Source organism: Typopeltis vanoorti, chromosome 11 (assembly GCF_054136105.1).
Source record: "Typopeltis vanoorti isolate ZY-2024b chromosome 11, IOZ_Tvanoo_1.0, whole genome shotgun sequence".
Taxonomy (NCBI): domain Eukaryota; kingdom Metazoa; phylum Arthropoda; class Arachnida; order Uropygi; family Thelyphonidae; genus Typopeltis; species Typopeltis vanoorti.
This window is the reverse complement of record NC_143559.1, coordinates 132,606,543-132,627,279: the sequence shown is the minus strand read 5'-3', so window position 1 is coordinate 132,627,279 and position 20,737 is coordinate 132,606,543. Positions and strand designations below refer to the sequence as shown.

At 42.9% G+C, this 20,737-nt stretch overlaps 1 protein-coding gene across 1 annotated transcript in view; it reads right to left on the bottom strand.

Moving 5' to 3' along the window:
* The window catches only part of LOC150102055 (homeobox protein cut-like 1), a 308,969-nt gene that overhangs the window by 43,002 nt on the left and 245,230 nt on the right, over positions 1-20,737 (bottom strand). The window contains exons 8-12 of the mRNA XM_090399958.1: positions 6,557-6,727; positions 5,957-6,031; positions 5,056-5,162; positions 4,762-4,931; positions 1,956-2,642 (exon numbers count right to left, since the gene is read on the bottom strand). Of these exons, the coding sequence (XP_090256084.1) occupies positions 1,956-2,642; positions 4,762-4,931; positions 5,056-5,162; positions 5,957-6,031; positions 6,557-6,727 (1,210 nt within the window). The remainder of the gene's footprint in view (positions 1-1,955; positions 2,643-4,761; positions 4,932-5,055; positions 5,163-5,956; positions 6,032-6,556; positions 6,728-20,737) is intronic.

The window sequence follows — 20,737 nt, the reverse complement described above, 5'->3', positions numbered from 1 at the left end:
AACGAATTCGAATGTCACTTGCAGTATAGCCACGCGGATTTTGGTCACACTGGACACGTTGACTAAACTTTAGCGATTTAATCCATTTTACTTTAAACTTAAATGGTTTCACTTTTCAAGAATATTTTAATCGCGTGGAATTTCCTGGCTTCGAATATTCAGTATTTTCTCCAACGGATCAAAGGCCTTTCATCTGGCCTAACATTCTTCGTAATTGGTGCTGATAAAAATCCTCGAGTAAAATTAAATTTCAAACATGAAAAACTCCACTTACATCCCGTTCAATCACTTTTTTTTCAATTATATGAAAAATATATAAAATTCGTATTGCAAAAATTCGGATCAACGAGATCATCTTCCTCCAGCCTAATATAAAGCCAGGACTCTGTACACGTCTGGCTCATCAGGAAAGTTTACTAAAATGGATTAGGATTACGCAGGAGGATAATGCCGTTAATCCAAACTTCTGGTAAATAATTCAATATACAAAATAAACGTCTTGTTCCACACAATCCTAACAGAATACATTAATTAAACGAATTAAATTTCACCTGTCGTAAAGAATCTTCGGAACAGGTCATGCGGCGAATTTCAAAACTTGAGGGCCACATTCATCGCTTGAAATTGTATCTGGGATCGTCATTCGCTATTGTCAAATCCCAAATATCTCCCATCCCCACTGCAAATATTTTTAGTAAATTTCGAAACCTATAAGACAAAGGAATGGCTGGAAGCAATCCAGTTGGGGTCAGGATTTTCATTACGAATGGATGGATAGTTTAAAACAATTTTATATGAGGGATAAGGTAATAAGATTATGTCTATCCGAAAGAAAGAACAATTTATATATGATTGCCAAATTAAAAAAAAAAAAATATATATATATATATATATATATCGAGACACTTCTTGTTGAGATTTAAATGCAAGTCCACATATTTGCTTTTCCATTTGCACTTCAGATGGAACCGGACAAATGGAGTGTTTTATGCCCAAAAAAGTCGAGTCAGCCACTAAAAGTACGAAATAAATGACGTAAAAACAAGGTACTTCACAGTGACAAAGTCTAAAAGTATTAGAATAAACCCAGCATATCGAGTGGATTAAAAAAGCTGATTCACGTGAATCCCTTCGCACTGACTTGTTGCACTTACAAAACGCTTTTAAGAGTTAGAACTCAGTTCCTGCAAATAAATCAAGGTGAAGGAAATTCGAACAGCTTTAGCCCTAAGGTGGGGGGGGGTCTTTCTTCGTCCCCTAGTATCGTATGAATGGGACGTGAACCTATAAGAAGTTTGCTATTTTGATCCCTGGGAAAGTTCTCGAGTGGGATCATCAAACGGCTTGCGTGAGTTCGACTTTGAAATGTTGATTTTGATGGCTTTCTACAAACGAGTTTGGATTGTGACGAAATACGCATCGAGGGGTTGCCAGGAATAAAAAAAAAAAGTAAATAATTGAAACGTGGATGGCGAGAGAGGGAGCTGTGATAAACAGCAGACGATGCACAACTAGGCAAGTAATCTTCTAAAGAGGATCGGGAAGATGAAGAACAAAAAGAGCAGCAATTTGAATTAATCCAACGCAGGAACGCAAACAAAACCCGACGTATTAAAGTGCAGACGTATCGATGGAATCTTGAAGAATAAACACAAAAAACAAACATCCTGAAGCTGATTACATATGAAGTGCGCTAAGAGAGAACAGAGCACGTAGTAACGAAAGGGGAATGCTTCAAACCCAGGAAACTTCCCTCCATCGCTGACTTAGGAGACGCGAGAGGAACGTAACTTCCTCACAGATGCATTACAAGTAATCAGGAACGAAGCAGCAAAAACAAAGCAATCTGGGTTTAAGAGTAGCCAGCATGTGCCTGTTCGTGAAGCACTCTTTACAGGGGCAGCACACCTGGGGAAAAAGAGACTGGTTAGCAGAAAACGTTAAAGGGTACTCACCTCTCCTGGGGACCAGGGCCTTCAGCATGTAGATGCAATGCTCGTCGGATGCCCAGGCGTGCATCTTCCTGTACGAGTCCCTGCCTTTCTCGGTCAACTTGTCCCACGGCTTGGGCTTCGACAGCAGCTCGCTCACTGTGCCTTGAGACAATCCCAGGACGAACTTGGCAAACAGTCGCTGGCCGATGTTGTGGACGCTCAGCAGTTCTCGGACGCAGCGAGAGATGTTCAAGGTGTTGAGGGTTTCGTTGGCGTACCTGTCGATGTTGTGTCGGAGGAACTCTTGCAGCTTTTCGAGGGATGCACTTTCCTGCTTGATCGGAGAGGTAGTTGTCTTGGTCGGCATAACGACGGTGGTGGTGGTGGTGGTGGCGGTGGTGGTGGCGGCGGCGGAGGCGGCGCTGGATGGGCTGGATGTGGCGACGATGGCGGACACAGGCACGGCAGTTGGTTCGGGTTTGGAGGAAGAGGAGGAGGAAGAAGTGGTCGTGGTGGAAGAGGCGTTGGCAGACGTTTCCGGCGAGGAGGGCCTAAGATCCTCGGGGTTTTGGGGGGAGGTGGGACAACTACCTTCGTCATCTTGACACACGGCTTTGGTGTACGTGGACACGATCTCCTCCCCAAGGATCGATCCGAAAGTGTCGACGTTCTGCAGGCCAGCCGGAAAAGTTTGAGGTGGGGAAGGCCCTGCAAAAAGGTGCGAAACGCCACGGCTTTAGAGGATTCACACTGACGACGGCCTGCATTAAATACAACAACCTTACATGGCCACGTGGACGAGCAACACTCGCTTCGCTCTCGGAAGGGATTGAGGGATGGAGAAGAGGAGGAGGAGGAGGAAGCGGAACATGCACAGCGATCAGATCAATTCAAAGAGAAAAAAAAACACACAAGCAGATAGAAAGAAAGAAATACACAGAGGAAAAGGAATCCGGAAGAGGTAGAGAAAAACGGTAATTGAGGAAGTGGGAAGAAAGGGTGAAATAGTTTAAGAATCAGAGAGAGAGATGAAGAAGAAAAATGAAAACGAAAGAGCAACAAAAAGTAAATGGGAGAAAGAATTTAAAAAAAGAGTATGGGATGTGGTAAAAGAATGAAAGTGAACGATAGAAAAGTGAAATACAGAAGAATTCTTTGGGGACGAGAGAAAGAGAGAATAAACAGATAGAAGATGCTAAAGGAAGAAGATGCTAATTTTGAAAGTTATAGAAAAACACCTGCAGAGTGCGCGAAAGAATTACAATGAGGGATTGTTAAGCAGTTTTAAAAAGGGAAATAAAAAAAGAAATTCTTTTTCTTTTCGAGCAGGAAAAAGGCAAACAAGCCAGCGAAGAGTGAAAGCAACAAAAAATCGATTGCCTCGAATAAATGGCGAAAGTGTGGGGAAGGGAAGAAGCAATTTTATGACAGTGCGTCCATATAAAATAAACTCCTAAAATAATAACTCATCGAAATTGACGTCAGGTGGCGCCACCATCGCTACCCTCCGCTTGCGATTTGATTCTCGCCATGTTGGCCATACAAGGAAAGAAACACTGAACGATGGATTATCATTATTGGTGTCTACTAGAATTCACGGGGCAGCGTTTGCACACCTTTCTGCTAGCCCCTACTTTGCGAATGGGTGGGGGATAAAACAAATATAAATAAAAAAAAAAGCAAACAGGCACGTGCGACCAAAACATGCAACTCTTTTAGCTTAATGGGAGAAGAGAAGACATTCAGATAATATCATGCATTGCTGCTGCTGCTAATGAAGATTATTTGGTTATTTGGCCAATGGCACGATTGCTGTGGTGGGTGTTATAGTTAGAACTGCATACACTTTTAAAGCCAAAAAAAAAGCTCTTAAGGCAACAAAAATTCAAAAACTACGTGGCATATAATACTAATAATTATAACCCGAGTTGCTTTAGCAAAGTTATAAATACACGCGATACAAAACACAATCATATTACAATAAAACAATGTCTACCAATAGAATATAAGGCGCGCAATCATAATAATAATAATAAAATAATAATTGACAATTTGTCCTAAATCATCTCCAAGTGTCCGCGAAATTACCAACAAATATTTTTAGACACATTTCTAATTATTACGGCAGCATCACGCCATGTTTGGTTTTCGACCTTCGTGTTTAGGTATCCCAATAGAAAAGTCTTCCAAGTCCTTTCTTAATTTTCCTAATTGAGACACAAAATGTTTCGAACAATTGCATGAAATGGAAGATCAGCTCTAGAGAGATCATATCGCTATCTATTGCAGCACGATAAAGCTCCAGTAGGGGTCATCATACCTAGCACACGAGCCGGGTATTGTTCGCAAGAGAAGCAGGAAAAAAACTCTGGGGAATGCAGAGAATAACTTTCTTTTGCTTCCGAAAAATGAAGTTTCATATGAAAGCTCAATCAACTGTTTTCCCAACTTGATTGTCAATTGGGTATATTTTGGAATGTGAATTTTTATATTTAGAAATAAAAGGCGTTAGAGGAGTCATTTATTTTTATTTAATTCATATTTATGGAAAACAGCACGCAGGAGCCATCAGTAACTTCGCTTAGCGGGAAATGACCACGTAAGCGACCTCGATGAGATTAAGGGACACGCTCAACTAACTCTACCTTAAAGAATCAAAAGGTAGGCTTTGGTAAAAGCTCAAAGTGTGTGACGCTGTCAAAATTATGCGTCGTTTCAAGAACTCCCCCCCCCCTTTAAGTGGCCGCAATGACAACCCTTTACGCCATCTGAAAAAGGAGTTGAAACGCGCTCGCGATATCCAATCGAAAAGATAAAATCAACCTACCTGCGAGCTCGGCTTTGGCGACTTTCACAGATGTATTCTCCGACTGAAGGGCTTTGGTTTTTTCCAAGAGGAGAACTTCAAGGGGCTTAGGGGGTCCGTCTACTCGGGATTCGTCGTTAGCACCACCTTCCCAAGATTTGGAGCCCCCAAACTCCGTCGACTTGAGGATTCTGGAAGAGATACAAACACGTTGAAACTAAACCGCCGACGGAGAGAACGATGTCCGCTATAAATGAATAGGAAAATATTCAACGACTCGCTCGCTCGCTCTTGCGCGCGATGAGGGAGACTTACACTAACTCCTTCTTGATCTCCTCATAGTCTTGCTGCTTCGTCAACTTTTCTCCCAGTTCTTCGATCATTTTTTCTTTTTCGGTAACTAACTCTTCTAGTTGAGCAATCTGCAAGATAACAAAGCACCCCCGTGAGTCAAACCCGCGCATTCATAGCACTGCTTGCATCGCATCGGATCCGAAACTAGTGCCATCAAAATATAGCGATTAAGATCATTTTTATTCTCGAATAAAATCGAATTGTTAAACGTCATAATTATTGATGATGACAACGAAATGAAATGAGCATGCGCAACAGAATTGATTCCAATTATTATTACGAAACAAACAACTTAGAGGACGCCTTCGCCATGCAGTGAGCTCGAAAAATACAAATAAAATGATCTTCCATTCACAAACACAAAACTTCTTTTTATATCCTTTCTGGTTTTTTGATGATATTAGTGAAACGGCATTTTAAGAAACTCTGAAAACAGCAACGTTCCACTCCTGATTATTTCTTTTGTTTGTAATCTTCAGAGATCGGAACAAACTTTGTTATCAAAACGATTAGGGGGCCGATGAAGATCTTGACGAAAAGTAGCAATTTTGTGACTTGCAAGAGTGTTTCGAACATATTCATTCACAGGATAGGGTCGGAGCCAAAGTGGCTCCATCTGTTGCTCATTAAAGCAACAAACGGCGTAAATAATTTATACATTAGTTAACCTTATCACCTGCCCTAATAAATATTTGAAGTAGCGGTCGTGACATTGAATTAAGGAAGTGTCAAAGGGAAAACACGTATTTTTTGGGCTGAAGAAGCGTGCCGACAGAAAAAGGTATATGAGGAAGTATTTCTACAACGATTCAATTGAAAAGAATATTGCAATTAAAAGAAGAAGCGAGTGGATCCTACTTACTTTAGAGGCACTTGTCTCTTTCAGTGTGTTTAAGGTAGATTGCAATCGCTGGATATCGTCCACTAGCTGTGAGATCTGCAGGAGAAACACGCACATTACTGAGGATGGACTCAAGACAGTCACTTGCATACAATCTTTAACCTCTCCCACCCCACCTACAGCACCCCTTTTCATAATTCACTACTGACAGCTCTGTACAAAGAGTTATAATGCGTGTGTGTGCGCCGTAGAGTTGCCTTGGCATTGCACCAATTGAATAATAAAAAAAAGACGTTGGGCATTTTCAGGGTTTCACAGACTTGAGTGTTTCGGATTTTTCGAGCATTCTTCAGAATGCCAGGATAAATGGAAACCCTTTGCTAAGCGAACGTTAAGTAAATGTTGCTCGACACTTATAACGATGCCAAATTTCACCGAAATTCGTCCATCGATGATTATGCCGCTATAAGCATGCGTACGGGCATCGAGACAAAGTGATCGACACCTGGATGAATCCAGTGAAAACGAAACACAAACACCGTAGGATCTTCCAGGATTTCAACGCCAAGGCAACTCGTAGCAAATGCGAAAAAAAGTCACGTTCGTGGAAATCTAACTCACCTCTTTTTCTTTGGCTGCAAGTTCAACTTCCAAGGAAGACCGGGTTACTACATCTACAGCTTGCTCCATGTCAGGGGCCTTCTGAATCTGGTCGGCGAGCTGGAGAGAGTGTTTGGCGGCAGAAAGCTGATCCTTTAAGTGGTTCACTTCCTTCTCGGCTAATGTTGCCCTCTGCGGGATTTAAAAAAAAAAAAAATCAGTTGTAATATTTCGACTGGCAAAGGTTGAGCTTCAATATTAAGAGTAATCCACAGTTCTAATAATCAAATACCAAGCAGGTCTGGGGGAGGGGTCTTCCTATCAGTGTTTGCACCAGTATACGATGGTGTCAACCTAGTACTCGATTGTTTCATGGCGTTAACTTTAGGGTCTTCGCTTCCCATAAAAAATATTATACGCACCATTTTTTTGTTCTATTTACATGAGTTTCCCCCCCCCCCCTCTCTGAGCGTTTAACTATAGTGGTATAGAAAGCATTTCACGGAGTGTCACGATTTTAGCTAAACATTTCTTAGTTTCCGTAATTAATTAAATAAAAACCTTCCAGCCCTGGTTGCTCCGTTGGTAAATACCCCTGTGTTCGAATTTTGCATAAGGTGGATATCTGTAAAAAACGTGCACTGATCGAGCCTGTAGAGCTCGTTTCTTTATTTTCTTTTTTTTAAAGCCCAGATTAAATGGTTTTCTATATCGACACTGGATAACCCTGCATTGCGGGTTCAGTGTGTCCGCTGCATTTTGATCCGGTCAGGTCCGTCTTGATGACTATAGGATTAATGACCTCAAGAGGATTTGTTTTTTGAATGCTCACTGGGAAAGAATCCATAAAAATACCAACACGAGGAAGGCTGTGCGTGGTATGTTGCTGCCTATCCCATGAAATAAAACAGGGGTCTAGTTCACTAAGAGAAGCCCCCCAAAAGAGAGTTCATTAGAAGGTCGCTATTCTCTATAATAGTCGCGTGCTAATTTACCTCCCTAGCAAGCAGTTAAGAGAAAATTGAAATTTGTGTGTGTATTGAGGCTGAATGGAGTAGGTAGCAAATTTTTCCTTGCCCTCATTAGAGAAAAGCCAACAGAGACCGAGAACCACCCTTCTAATTACGGGCTTGTAAATCTCTGCGGATCGGCAATGATAGAGGCTATTATTGCAGGCCACAACGACTGTGCAAGAATACCCCCAGTTAAGCCTAACGTAGACAAACACATAAATTGTCGGTTCTAAGTGAAAAGATGAGGGATGTGGGCCAATTCGTAACTCAAAATCATCTACGCGAACAAACACAAAGCTATCCTTTAATATGGTGCTGGCACAAACCCCCTAAATTCTGGCATCCCTTCGCAGACCCAGGCGGAGGAGAGGGAGGAAAATTTATACCCTGTTACGAAACGCACAACACTTCGTCCTAAATGAGACGCCTCGTACGTCTTAATGAGGTGCGGTTAATGAGCACGTGCTGCCAGCAGACGGTTCGCCGATGCGGTGGCAATATTTGTTTAGAGATACTTAACGGGCGCGTGCGGATCAGTAGACTATTTACCCAGCAGTAATTATTAATGTTTGCAGTCCCAAAATGGCTCGCTCCTCGCCTTCCTAATGTGCTGAAATTGGACATAAATACAGGTGACGGAGGTGCCATTGAGGAGGTCAAACATGTGTGGACGCTCGATTAATCAGAGGGATGCTGAGGGGGGGGGGTTAGAAATGGCAAGCCGATTGTACAGTAGGGCACGGTAATCGGTGCTTTACAATTGCCAGTGCTTCGCTACAAACAAACTTCCCCTCGAGGTTTGCTGCAAGGCACTGGATGGATCTCCAGATTCATCGACTACAGCATCCAGATGGAATATCCCACTTAGTTGTCCATCTATGCCACCAGATGGCTCGCTGATCGGCACTGAGGTAGCGTAAACCAGTATCTTCCAAGCTGTGGAGGGCATTTCCTCCCACGCTGGGGAGGAAATGCCCTCCACAGTGCTGAGAAACTTACTCGATTCAAGCATTTTTTTTTTAATTTTTAGTATTCAATTAACAATTTATTGAAACTAGAGCCAAGCGAACAGTTTTCAATCTCACCACACAATAGTGGCGATTGTCGAAAGTGTTTCGAGGTACATAATTAATGTTTAATGCGAATGTTATCTGCCTTCCTGATTGACTGCAAGGGAAGCATGTCTGGTCTCCAACCAACAGGCTGAGGATTTCATCGCCTCATGTTAGACTGGCACCCTGCTTACTGGAGGCTTTAGTGGATTGAATAAATTCCATGTGACCGAACTTTCGTAGGTGGAATTACAAAATAAAAGCTATGCTATAAGAGTATTCCCATTTAGGCCAATATTCATTCTAGAAATACTGACCTATCCTTCATCAATCACACGGGTCACTGCATAGTTACTTTCTGACGGACTGTGAATATGCATGACGGACTGTGAAGTTGCTATGCCAACTTCGTTATTCTAGCGGAAGTGGACTCTCACTTCCTATGTACGTTTTTTCTGTGTTACGTATAAGATGCTGCTATCAAAGGGGGGGGGTATGTTGGCCTCAAAAAATGTTGCAACAAAATTTCATGAAAGGTCAGCTGACTATTCCTAAACCTGTTTTTTTTTTTTTTTTGCCTACAAATGAGCTTCCCATTAAGCAGAAAGTGCTGATCAGATGGAAGATTTCAGACACGTTACTAAGTTTAGGCATATCACGCGAAATGTCTAAAAAAAAAAAAAAAAAAAAAAAAAAACCCTCTGAGTAGTCAAGGATTTTTATTACCTGGCGTAAGGAGATCATTATGGTAACTGGAGGCATGAAAATGGCATAAAATTATGTTGGGGTTTTCTCCTAAAAGCTCCACATTTCGGAGAAAATCCATAACGAATTTGCTGGAACTATTTACAGTGGATTACTTCCAATAGAGTCAGATGACTGGTGATCGGAAAGCACGCGCTAATATATCAGGGAGACTAAATAACGGATTAAGAAGAGCGATGAAAGCCCTGATGTAAGAAAGTCACTACCGAGGGGGGTTGAAAATTAAGGGGTTTTGAATATTCTTAAAACGATACTTGAATTCGATCTCGAAACTAACTTTCGAATATGCGCTTTGGTGCAGAAGGGGTCGACAGCAGTCAGAGAGTCAGTCACAGGGGATGCGTGTGTCCGCGAGTGTGTATGTGCGTGCGTGAGTGTTCAGCGACGCGCGGCCCTGTATGTTTCTTGTCTGCAACTTTATGTACAACTAAATAGGCCTAACAAGGCCCTGCTAATGTAAGCCACTGCAAACATGCTCCACTGGCTTCCAAGAGGAACGTATGCGTTTCAAAAACGGGGTAGTTCGATGGCACGAGGCAGAAACGGACGTCATTAATAAAACGAGTCGACAGCAAATGGAAAGAGAGGCAGAAATCCATGCTCTTTCCGATAATGAATGCGTCTGTATCAGCAGGACCAGAAAAAGCCACTTATCCAAGTCAAACTCTCTGCGATACAAAAGGGGTCGAGGGGGGGAACAGGCTATTAGCTTGCTATTTTCCGCTGTTCCAATTAAAGAAGGTCGATCTTCCTAAACATCTCCGTGTCCTCTGGATACCGATTGAGATCCTGTCGTGCGTGGCTCCGCTGACGATGCTGTGCAGGTGTAGACAGCAGTCAAAGAGGGTTCCTGCATTCTCTCCATTATAATTCCTTCTGCGTTCAAAGACATCTGTGTTTAAGGGGTCCTTTCAATGTGCAATGACGTCATAAATATACATACACACACACACACTAATTATAGTTTAACTGTTGCTCTACTCCCTTCCCCTACCCCCATTCATCCCGTAGGTGGAAGCACTCTCCAGAGGGTTGAAGTCACACGGCAATAACGGATTAACCTTTGGCTACCGACGAGGTATCTCGAGTCGAGCGAGTAGAAACAAGTCAAAAGAGGGTTTATGACACCTCATAAAGATTAAGGTGCTATCAGTGAAGTCAAGTTATGCCGAAAGAGATAAGATATCCCTTGGAGACACGTATTTTTATTTTATTTTTTTTAAAGGAACCAAAAAGAACGACAATCAATAAACATTCTCATCGTTTGATTGGCTAGCTGTTCGCTTGCAAGTGTATAGATACGAGGTCAAAGGTTTACTGGTAACAGAGAAACATCTGCCTTCACGGCATGCAAAAAAAGGTGCATTTAATCCTTTGGAGTTTTATACAGAAGAGAGTAAAGTCTACTTCCGGGAAGTATCTCCACGCTAACAAAGTTATAATATTCGACAAAGCAACTTATAAATCTGACGGGTCTGGCGGAGTTTTGTTTCCCTCCCCCCCCCCTCTTAACCAGCTCCAACAGCAATCATTAATTATAAAACATTATAACTTCGATCGGTGACTACGTAAGGTTGCGGATTCAAACCCCACTGTGACACAAATATAAGTCTTTAGGTGGTAGATGATTTTCATTATCCGATGTGATAGGCCCTTTTACTTTGCCTGAAATGACAAACTATGTTTGTTGTCCAGCACAGCGCTCTAAGGTACTAGTGGCCCTTGATCCTTACCAACAGACAAATGTACTCATTAACATCAACTTTTCGCGGGTGATATATAAAAATTATTCTCCACCGAAGTGTGTCGATGTAACCTTGAAACGCCATTATGCAAACTTATCCGCGAATATGTCGAAACCGAAAGTCTTTGGACAGGAAAAAAAATACGCTTTTGTATCGAAAATAGCATCTATCGAGTGTTTTTTTCGAGAAATCCATCCTTTCAGAGCCTGCTCTGGCACAAGTCAGTCCCAATACTTCTTTTAAGGTATTATGAACGGATCGTGCACGTTTTCGTCTCCCTTATCCCACCACCAACGATCGCTGCGATACAAAATTAAACATCTGATCATCCACCAGATCCTAAGTCAACTCCTAGTATTGTTTCGCCTTTCTCACTGAATCCCCCATTCCTTAAGTAAATCTGACTGCAAGTTTGTCATATTTGCACATCCAAGAATGACAAGAAATTAAAAAACGCTTTGAATTCAGAGTGCATACAGATGTGACATTTATGGACATTTTGCTCGGATTACGAACTCACAGTTTATATCCCACGTCACTACATAATACGAAGAACTATTTCGACGTTATCATTTCCCATGCAAATTGCTGCTAAGAAAACTTGGGCACCTCCTGATCGTAAACAAAGTACCCGTGAACTGTTAAATGTTTGTTTCATCCGAACATTTCCAGGCAGTGCTCCGATGATGTATGCATGCGTCTGTGAGCGCACGCTTTATACCGAAAACTTCATCAGAGAACAGGAAATCACAGGATGAGCCACATCGCAACAGTACTTAGCCGACCTTACTCTTCCACCAATGCTTCAAGGCGCGTTCTGAAATTCAGTGGAAACCAGCATCAAGCAAAGTAACTCCTCCTGTTATCTATCCCCCCCTCTGCAACTCAATCTTTTGATAATATTCGATATATATTTAGTCAATGCTCAACTGAATTTTCGAGATCTGATCGGATGCAAAGCTGTTAATGGGACTGCAATTTCGAGAAGTTAAAGCATCGGCTGCTGCATCCAGGTAAACGTGCAAGCTAACAGAAAACAGAGGGAGGTGAAATCGGTGGTCTAAGCAGGCAGAAAACAGGGTGCAGAATTATCTGGAATATATTGCGTATGAACAGAGCGAGTCTTGCCTATCGATGCATAACCAACGTGGACAAGCTGCCACACGTTCGTGGTAAGATGGAGAACTTCTGCTAGAAGTCCCTAATGATCCCCCATCCCCCACCCCCGCTGTAACCACACCGGCACTTCCAAGACAACAGTGTGAAGTCCCAAGACAGAGGGAGGATGATTCAGAAAAAAAAAAAAGTTGCTCCAAAAGAGATAAAAGGAGAAGGAAAAACGCATCTTCGCCGAAGGGGACGAGCCGCTTTGGTGGGGGGGATGAAAAGGAGCTGGCCAGCCTACCGGGCAAGAATTAATTACGCCAAGTGGCACGGGCTCCGCAAAGTCACTTCTCCCAGTAAACTTTGGGAGTTAATAGTTATTAGCGCGAGTTATTAAAGCTCTTAATGAATATTCATGGCAGCCAGCCTGCACGGCGTGGCCATATAAATCTCCAACGCTTGAACTGGTCGCCCAACAAAATTCTCCGCTTGTTCCAAACAATGGCAAATTAAAACCCATTTGCTCATAATGAAGCTCAGCCCTGCCTGATTAATGGTAATCTCGTCGCCAGCCTCCGAGAGCAGGAAGCCCTCGACTTGATCCTGCACCATCACCTACCAGTGAGGGAAGGGGTAGCCATAGCCGTGGTTGTAATTAATGACGCGTTTTGGTGCTCTTCTTCCCCTCCAATCACAGTGTTTACAACACAAAGTACAAGCCACGCTCCGGCAGCCATGACTTCACACAAGAGCGATTCGCAGGGACACGAGCTCGACCGACTTCAGAGACTTGGCGCGACTAATAAGCTGTGGACAGCGTTTTTCCGGCAGGCCGTGGTCAACCAGGACTAACATGTCGAAAATAAATCTCGCCAACTTGTCTGCGCTGACTAGGGACGAAGGCAGGGACGTTTTAAAAGCTTTTAAGGCCTAGAGTACAGGGGGGGGGGAAGACGTTTAGCCTAATTAAGACAGATAAATATGTCCGTCAAGAAAGACCATACGTCATTAGCACAGTTGCTCGGTTGGTTAGGTCTGTCAAAATCTTGCAAATACCGATTCTTAACGTAAAGTATCCTCGCATTAAGGGACCGGCAGAGACTAATTGTACCGCATTTGCAAAGGGAGGGAGGGAGGGAAATTATTGTTCTCGAAGAGTGCGCTTAAATATTTAGATGACAAAATGGCCCAGAAGAGGTCACCTCACTCGTGTGTGGAGGGGAAGAATTCACAGATACACGAGAAAACGGTTAAGAAAAATGCAAGAGGATTTGCACGAGGATGCCCTGGTTGTCGCATGCAGTTCTGAGACTTTTACGGTTGCTGAGCCAAAGCATGCATTCGACCCACAAGTAAAAGAACGGTTTAGTTCTTCGTTTTTCTTATTTGGCGATAGGCCCGGTTGACGCCACTGCTAGGCGCACACAGAACGATCAAAGAACAATGCAAAATTCTCTTTAAAACCCTCCCATCTCAGTTCCCTCCCCGAAACCAACAAGTCGCCCACCCCACCCCATCTCCCTACTTTCTCGTTTGCCTCCCGCCCGTTCTCGCAGCGCGTATTCCCGATCACTTAAAGGCCATATTTCGTGGCCGAGTATATCGCCTGGTGCTACGTTGTTTGCTATTACAGGCTAATTACATTAGCCACGAGCCTAGAAACACGGCCCTAATCAACAGATAGCAATGTTAATTACTGCTTCAAAGCCGCCATATTTCGCCTTTAATTTGTGCAATAAAGGGTTGTAACTACCGTAGATCTGATACGGCCGTCGTAATTACACGGTCCTCATTTACATATTGCTCCATTTATCCGCCGAAATGCGCGAGAAGTTCGCTCGCACGTGGACAAGCAGTGGCGCGCGAGGAGGAGAGACAGTAAGCGAGCGAGCGAGCGAGAGAGAGAATCTTGGCTGCAAGGATCTGTGAGCTTTATTACGATGGGAAATTTGAAGATAAACTTCCTCCCTCCCCCCATCCTCCTCCTCGTGCAACCCTTTCCACCCCCTTCAAAAATCTTCGACCTTTATCTGAGCGGAGGGGCTGAAAAGAGTGGGAGGAGGGCTAATTATTCGGAGCAGAAGCTTTACCTTGCACACAAAATAAATAATCAAGACGAATGTCCATTGATTCGATTATTAGAATGGTGATGATCCATCCCCCTCGACGGCTTTCTGTTCGGGGCTGGGAGACAGAGAGATGCCCGAAAACAAAAGCTGTGCGTTGTGGAATAAATAACTGGATAAAAATTCGTTTATTCAATTAGTTGTTTTTCTTTTTCGACAGCATGCCACCCACGTCTTAACCTACGTAGCTTGTCCTCAAGTTTTAACATTTGTTCCCTCAGTCTCACGCTGCAAAAAGACGCTTGACATGTTATATACACCGAGGAGAAAAATCACCAGAACCACAGGGGTGAGAAACTCCTCCAGGCGTGACTCAAACTATTTTTTTTATGTTTTTATATACAAAATATGTCGAATATATTTTTTAATGCGAATCCCACCCAATAAAGGATTGTGCAACCCATGCCACGTTAGGATTCAGAGTGGGCTGGAGGTTAAATAATTCGCAAGTCCTGTTCAAGAAACGAAACGTGGAACTTTTTCAAGCCACGTGGAACCGAGCGATGGTGTGCACAGGGCACTAAAATTCACCTCTTGTCTACGCAGACTGAGCCACCCACAGCTTGCTGGTTGAAGAGAGAAGTCCCTGCCCACTCAGCCAAGACAAGTCCACAAGGAAAAAAAAAAAAAAAAGGAATACTAATGATTAAAGAAAAAAAAAAATCTCTTCCCTCGCGAACATTTTAAAGCATTCTGAGCTTATCTATGACCATGTTGCTGATGTAAAAAACCCCAATGCTCGATTAGTTAATCTTTATAATATCTGAATGAAGCAAAGATCAGCTTCTTTTCTTATGCTAACAAATCAGCTGTAACTTCTCTTGGGATGAGAAGCGTTTGGGCACCTAACTGGTAAATAATATCGGCAATGAAACTAAATCTTGATTTGTGAAAGAAATAGTTTCACATTTTTTGCAAAAATACTTTTTTTTTTCTTTTTTTTGTCAAATATTTCTCTCTCTGAGCTTTAGGCTGAGACTATTCAATCGTGGACTATGTGAACGAACTTCTTTTATCGATCCTGAGTATTTCTTTTACATATTCCGCACGTCATTCATGCTTTTTCTTTCTTCTAATCGAAAACTTGTTGGTGACGTTACTCCAGAGGCTTATTTTAACGCGTTCAGTGTCACATTTAAAAAAAAAAAAAAAAATCCCACGTTCCTACAAAATTCATTTTGTTCTGAATCTTTATCGAGGCCTGTTGTGCTCTTTTTTCATGGTTGCTAGAAGCACCCTCATTCGCGTAATATGCGACTGTTTCTGTTACAAGTCAGAGCATGTCTCGTCGTGTTTCCACTCGTCGTATATAAGCAGCTCAATAAAATCAGTCACGTTACTTTATAGCCGTACGAAGAAGGGCATGAAATATTCAATTACAGAAGCCAGTCGTCTAAAACCCAAAATTAATGATCAAGCGAAAGAGTGCGCGTGTGTGTGTGGGGGGGGGGGGGGGACCAAATAAACATAACAATAAAAAGATAGCCGGAGGATTCTTTGGCAGAGAGAGAGAGAGAGCGATCTGAACCGCCTACAGTTGCTCTGCTGCACCGAAGTTTTCGTTTTAAAAGAAATCTCTCTCCACAGCAGCGGATACACAGCGAGCAGCCACAATCACCAGGGCTAAAAGGTATTCTGCACGAGTAATCGAGCCATTTTTTAGCGGCATATTTCACGCCTCACATTCACCGAGGTGCATTCAGAGCGTTCCAGAGCGGGTAGAGTCAGTTGCCAAACCCTCAAGCAGACAACGGTGGTCCCGACCTTTCGCCGGGCTGTTATAGCGAGGCCCGCATCCACCCATCTCCATACACTACACTTTTCAATTACAGGAGAGGACATCGCAAAGAAGAAGAGACCTTTCGACGTTGAATGTAATCTTCTCACCCCTTCCCACCCCTCGACAGAAGATCCCCCCCCGTCCGTCTATGCAGGTCGACAGCCAACGACAAAGGAATAAAGTACAATTGTAATGAGGGGAACGTTTGCAGAGTCTTTCGCCCAAATTCCAGAATTAAAGTATCTATGTAAATTCAATGATAACGCTAATAGTCCCTATTACCGAGCCAGCGAGCTTGATGAGTAGGGGTGGCATTCAAAGCTCGTGCTCTCCTCGTCTGACCCCTTTTGCGCGAGGCGCATGCGGACAACGGAGCTAGATTACATTGTGGACCATAAATAAAGCCAATAGGAAAGGCGAGTTATGAAAAGTGTAATTGAAGCGTTCATTATGCACGTGCGCCAGCGTCTGAATGCCGAGATAACGCGGCCGGCGCGTGCCATAATGAACGCCGCTCTTCCCATCACTCCCGCTTGCAATTTTCTGCCTGGATGCTGCCCATTCTGTGGACTTTCCAAGTTCTTTACAGCGCTGAAGCTACTCCCCCCCCCCCGTATAATTTCGCCGGAGAGAAGGAAAGACACACACACACACACACGCATGAAGCAGGCGCGCGTTTCCACTTGGATGATCGGCGAACACGTAACTCAAGCCGGGCTAGAACCAGCAAGAGAAAACCCGGATTTAAAAGGCTTACTTTGTTGCTGACCCTTGAAAGTGGCGGTGTTTAGGCAGCAACGACCTCCAGGGAATATCTTGGGGGTCGGAACACGTGTAAGCAAAGTGTTTGGAAACGTTTACAAGGGAAAGTCTAACTTCGCCTACAGGCGATGAAAAGTTTAAAAAAAAAAAAAAAAAAAGAAAAGAAAAAAACCGAAAGAAAAATTTGATTTGTTTGGAGGATGATAGAATTACAGCACAGAAGCGGCCATCTTGAAGCGACAATAATCCACCTAGCGGTGCTCAGGCGCGTTACGTGACTATGTGAAAATGCAGCAGAATGTCAGAAATCTCTTCTGGGGATTTTGTCTCCCACTTCTGTCTTTAACTTTCTCTATAGCTATAAAGGGTTTCATCGTTACCAACATTTTATTAATTATTCCTGTAAATATAATACTAAAAAATTAAAGAACGGGTTTTCGTTACTTGAATTTTATTTTTTTTTTATATTTATTTTAATTGTGGAGCCATACCCGAGAGGTTGGTTGATCAACCTCTAGTACATTAGTACCGTATATGGGTAATGACTTCGTACGGGTATTTTGTCAACCATTTTCATTCCGTACTTTGACCTCGCTGCAGCTTTTCGAGACAAAAGTGCGAGGTAATCCCACAATGCAGCACCGAATCTTTCGAGTATCACCCAATTCCTGCAGCCGATAGAACCACAATAAAAACGTTTCAAAACTCAACGTTTATGGCGCTGCTGATAAAAAAGCTGTCACCGTACACAGCCACAAATTCGTCAATGATGTGAACGAAGAGATTACCGATGGAATGTGCGAAAAAGTGCACCAACTTATGACGCCGATCATAAAGGGAATGTGACATCCATAAATAGGGCAATGCATGCCGGGAATTGGCTTACCTGCACGCCAGCCAACGTTGATAACAAGAAACGGACCAACGCTATTAGTCCCCGCCAGAAGTGGTGCAAATCTCCTTTGATCAACGCAGTTAATCTGGTAAGCCTGGAGGGAAAGGGTTGTCTAAATTGACATTTATATCGGAAATGGGTGGGGTCCGACAACACTCGAATTTATGTTAAAAGGACTCCAGCAAGTTCAAGAAAGATTTCGACGTTAAGAAGCCTTTCTGGCAAAGCCAGCCCAAACTCATTTTTTGCCCATCCCCTGTAAGAGAAAGGTTATTTTGAGATGTCGCTGAGGAGAAACAATTCTTGGAAGGAAATCGACTTGCAACCAATGAAACAATCTGCAAAACAAACGTCTTCACTAATCCTGCCAGCTCCTGTTCCATCCCCAGTGTAGCAACCAGCGCGAAGATGCGAAAATACTTCTGATGTCCTCCTACAGGGAGACACAATATTAGCAACCTCTTATTCCCCACGCACGCACCCAGATCCATCTAAAAAACACTCACACACAATCTTAGAAGGCTTAATCTATTTTTAGCGACTATTAAAACCTACCGAAGATTCCCCCGGCTTCTTCTTCTGGCCATTTCGCAATGTGTCAACTGTTGCCGACAGAGGGAGCCACGGTTCACACAAACCCGCATGCTACGCCGGGACAGGGGAGAGACGTTTTAATGGTGCCTACCAAAGTAAAACAAATTTGCCACCCCAGAACCAAGGGGCGTACCACACTATAAAAGGTGGCGATGTTTGCTGTCATTAAGCCTTTTTACTACCTCCCGATTCTTCGTTGCAGGTTTCGTCGCGAGCGCCTTATCGGTCCATCTTATCTCGTCCAGTTATCTTTAGCGTCATCGCTGCACTGCATCTGCCTTCAATTATCTCTTCTTATCTCTTGTATCAATATAGCCTTTGTGTTAATGTCTCCATGCCAGCGTTAAGTGTCGCCGGAGGGCGCCACTGTCTTGTCACTTACGTCACACCTCGACTATCGAGTTACAGTGGGCAGAGAGCAAAGCAAAAAAAAACTTCCAGCCACGGTAATTATGAACAAGAGGCGCTAAATATAAAAAGCATGCGATGAGCATTTCCTTTTATTAAATAACCCTCTTCGAAGGTGACGTCACACGCAGAATGAAATTACGAAGCAATTGTGTGCGTGTTCATTTGTCTAAAGTTTAGCCCAAGTCCTGTTCTGCCAAATAAAGCTTCCTCGTTTATTTAGTTAATTGCAATATGCGAGCATCATCCACCTCTCCAAGGTGATGTTTCTCCCCCTGCATCTGTACCCAGTTGTTAATTAAAGCATGTTAGGCATGTTCCTGCACTATTATTTTGACTTGTGAAGCCATATAACGCAGCAAACAGCACTTCTCGCAATCTCATCTGCGCAAAATTAGGACATGAACCAAACTTCCAAAAACTCTTCCAGATTTTTCTCGCAATTAGCAAAACGCATTTCGCCCCCACATGAAGAACGAGAGACACAGCTGATCATAAAAGCTTTCTCACTTATACATGGATTGGAGAAATCCATCAAGAAAAAGGGTTGTCGAGAGAGCTTATTGATAGTTCGAGTATGTTGAGTTGAGAATGGTAGTTCTTCTCGAGTTCGAGAAGTTCGCTTAGTAACTGAACCCAAGCTGCATCAGCTGGGCGGAGAGCGCTTACGAATATTCCAGTTGAGGAGCCGGAAACCTACTCCCATTATTGGACTTGGTTGGCTTTGTCCGTTTCGGTAACAGAAACAAGAAGGCAAAGAATACTCCATAAAGGGAATATATGGCTTTTAAAGTCGTGTTTCATACTTTCGTTTAGATCGTTCGCTGTTAATAAAATATTGTACTTAAACAGCTGTTCACTTCTTAATTCCTGATCTCGGAAAAATAATTGTAGGACCAGCAATGAAATGCTCTTTACGCGCACAAAAACGGGGAGGATTGAGAGATGACGCATAAGTGGCGGAGACGCAGAGAACCGCCGTGAAGTGGTGATCGCACTGTCATATAAAGGCCTTTAAACAAGAAACGGAGGAGACGACACTCAACCGGACGATATGAAAATCGAGTTGATAAGGCAGAACGATTTCTCTCATGATTACACGAATTTACTAGTAATGAGTGGCCTCGAGCAATATGAATATCCCGACGAGGGATTCAGTGGTAGCGTATCGTGTCCACATCATGAAGGTAGGAATAAAATTGAAGTAAGAGCTTTAATTCTTTCTAGCGAATCATCACTTCGCAGTGCGAATAAAATAGCAAGGTAATTTCGCAAAACAATGGAAGTTTGTGAATAAGTGGCAAAGATATGCTTTGGCCAACTCTTTCTGCACATCAGCTAAGAAAGATTAGCTTTCTTAGCTGATGTGCTTAGTCTGACAGGAAATCAGCCGACAATTTCAGTAATCCCAGTCATTGAAAATATTTTAACAAATGTTAAAACTACACCCACCCCGGTATAAGAATTGATAACTCCATGTATAATTTCTCACGCGTGCGAAAATGAAGCCATGGGGTGTTTTAACCAACCTAAAACCCATTCAGAACTTCGGGATCCAAGGACACAATACCCAACGACCAGCAATTACTGCATAGAGTTTTAACTCATAGCGAATAACCAGATTACAAAATAAGAACCAAATGATTTTTTTAAAAAAATGTGCTGATCTCCCTTCCAGTATTTCGAAAATATTCAAGAAACTGGCGAAAATCAGAATAAGGATATTTTAGATGAGGGAGGGGAAACTTCTTTTCAAAGAATCGGTCTCGGTTTAGACAAAAATTCAACCGTAAATATGTTTTGTCGAACTCAGTTCATATCTTGCTCGATGATCACGAGCTAACTTTAACAATTTTTTGGTATGATAGAACATCCCCGTGAAATTTTAATGTTCTGTCGTGTGGAGTGTCATCTTCATCCAGGAGGTTGACTATTACAATCGCCACCTGCCATTCACA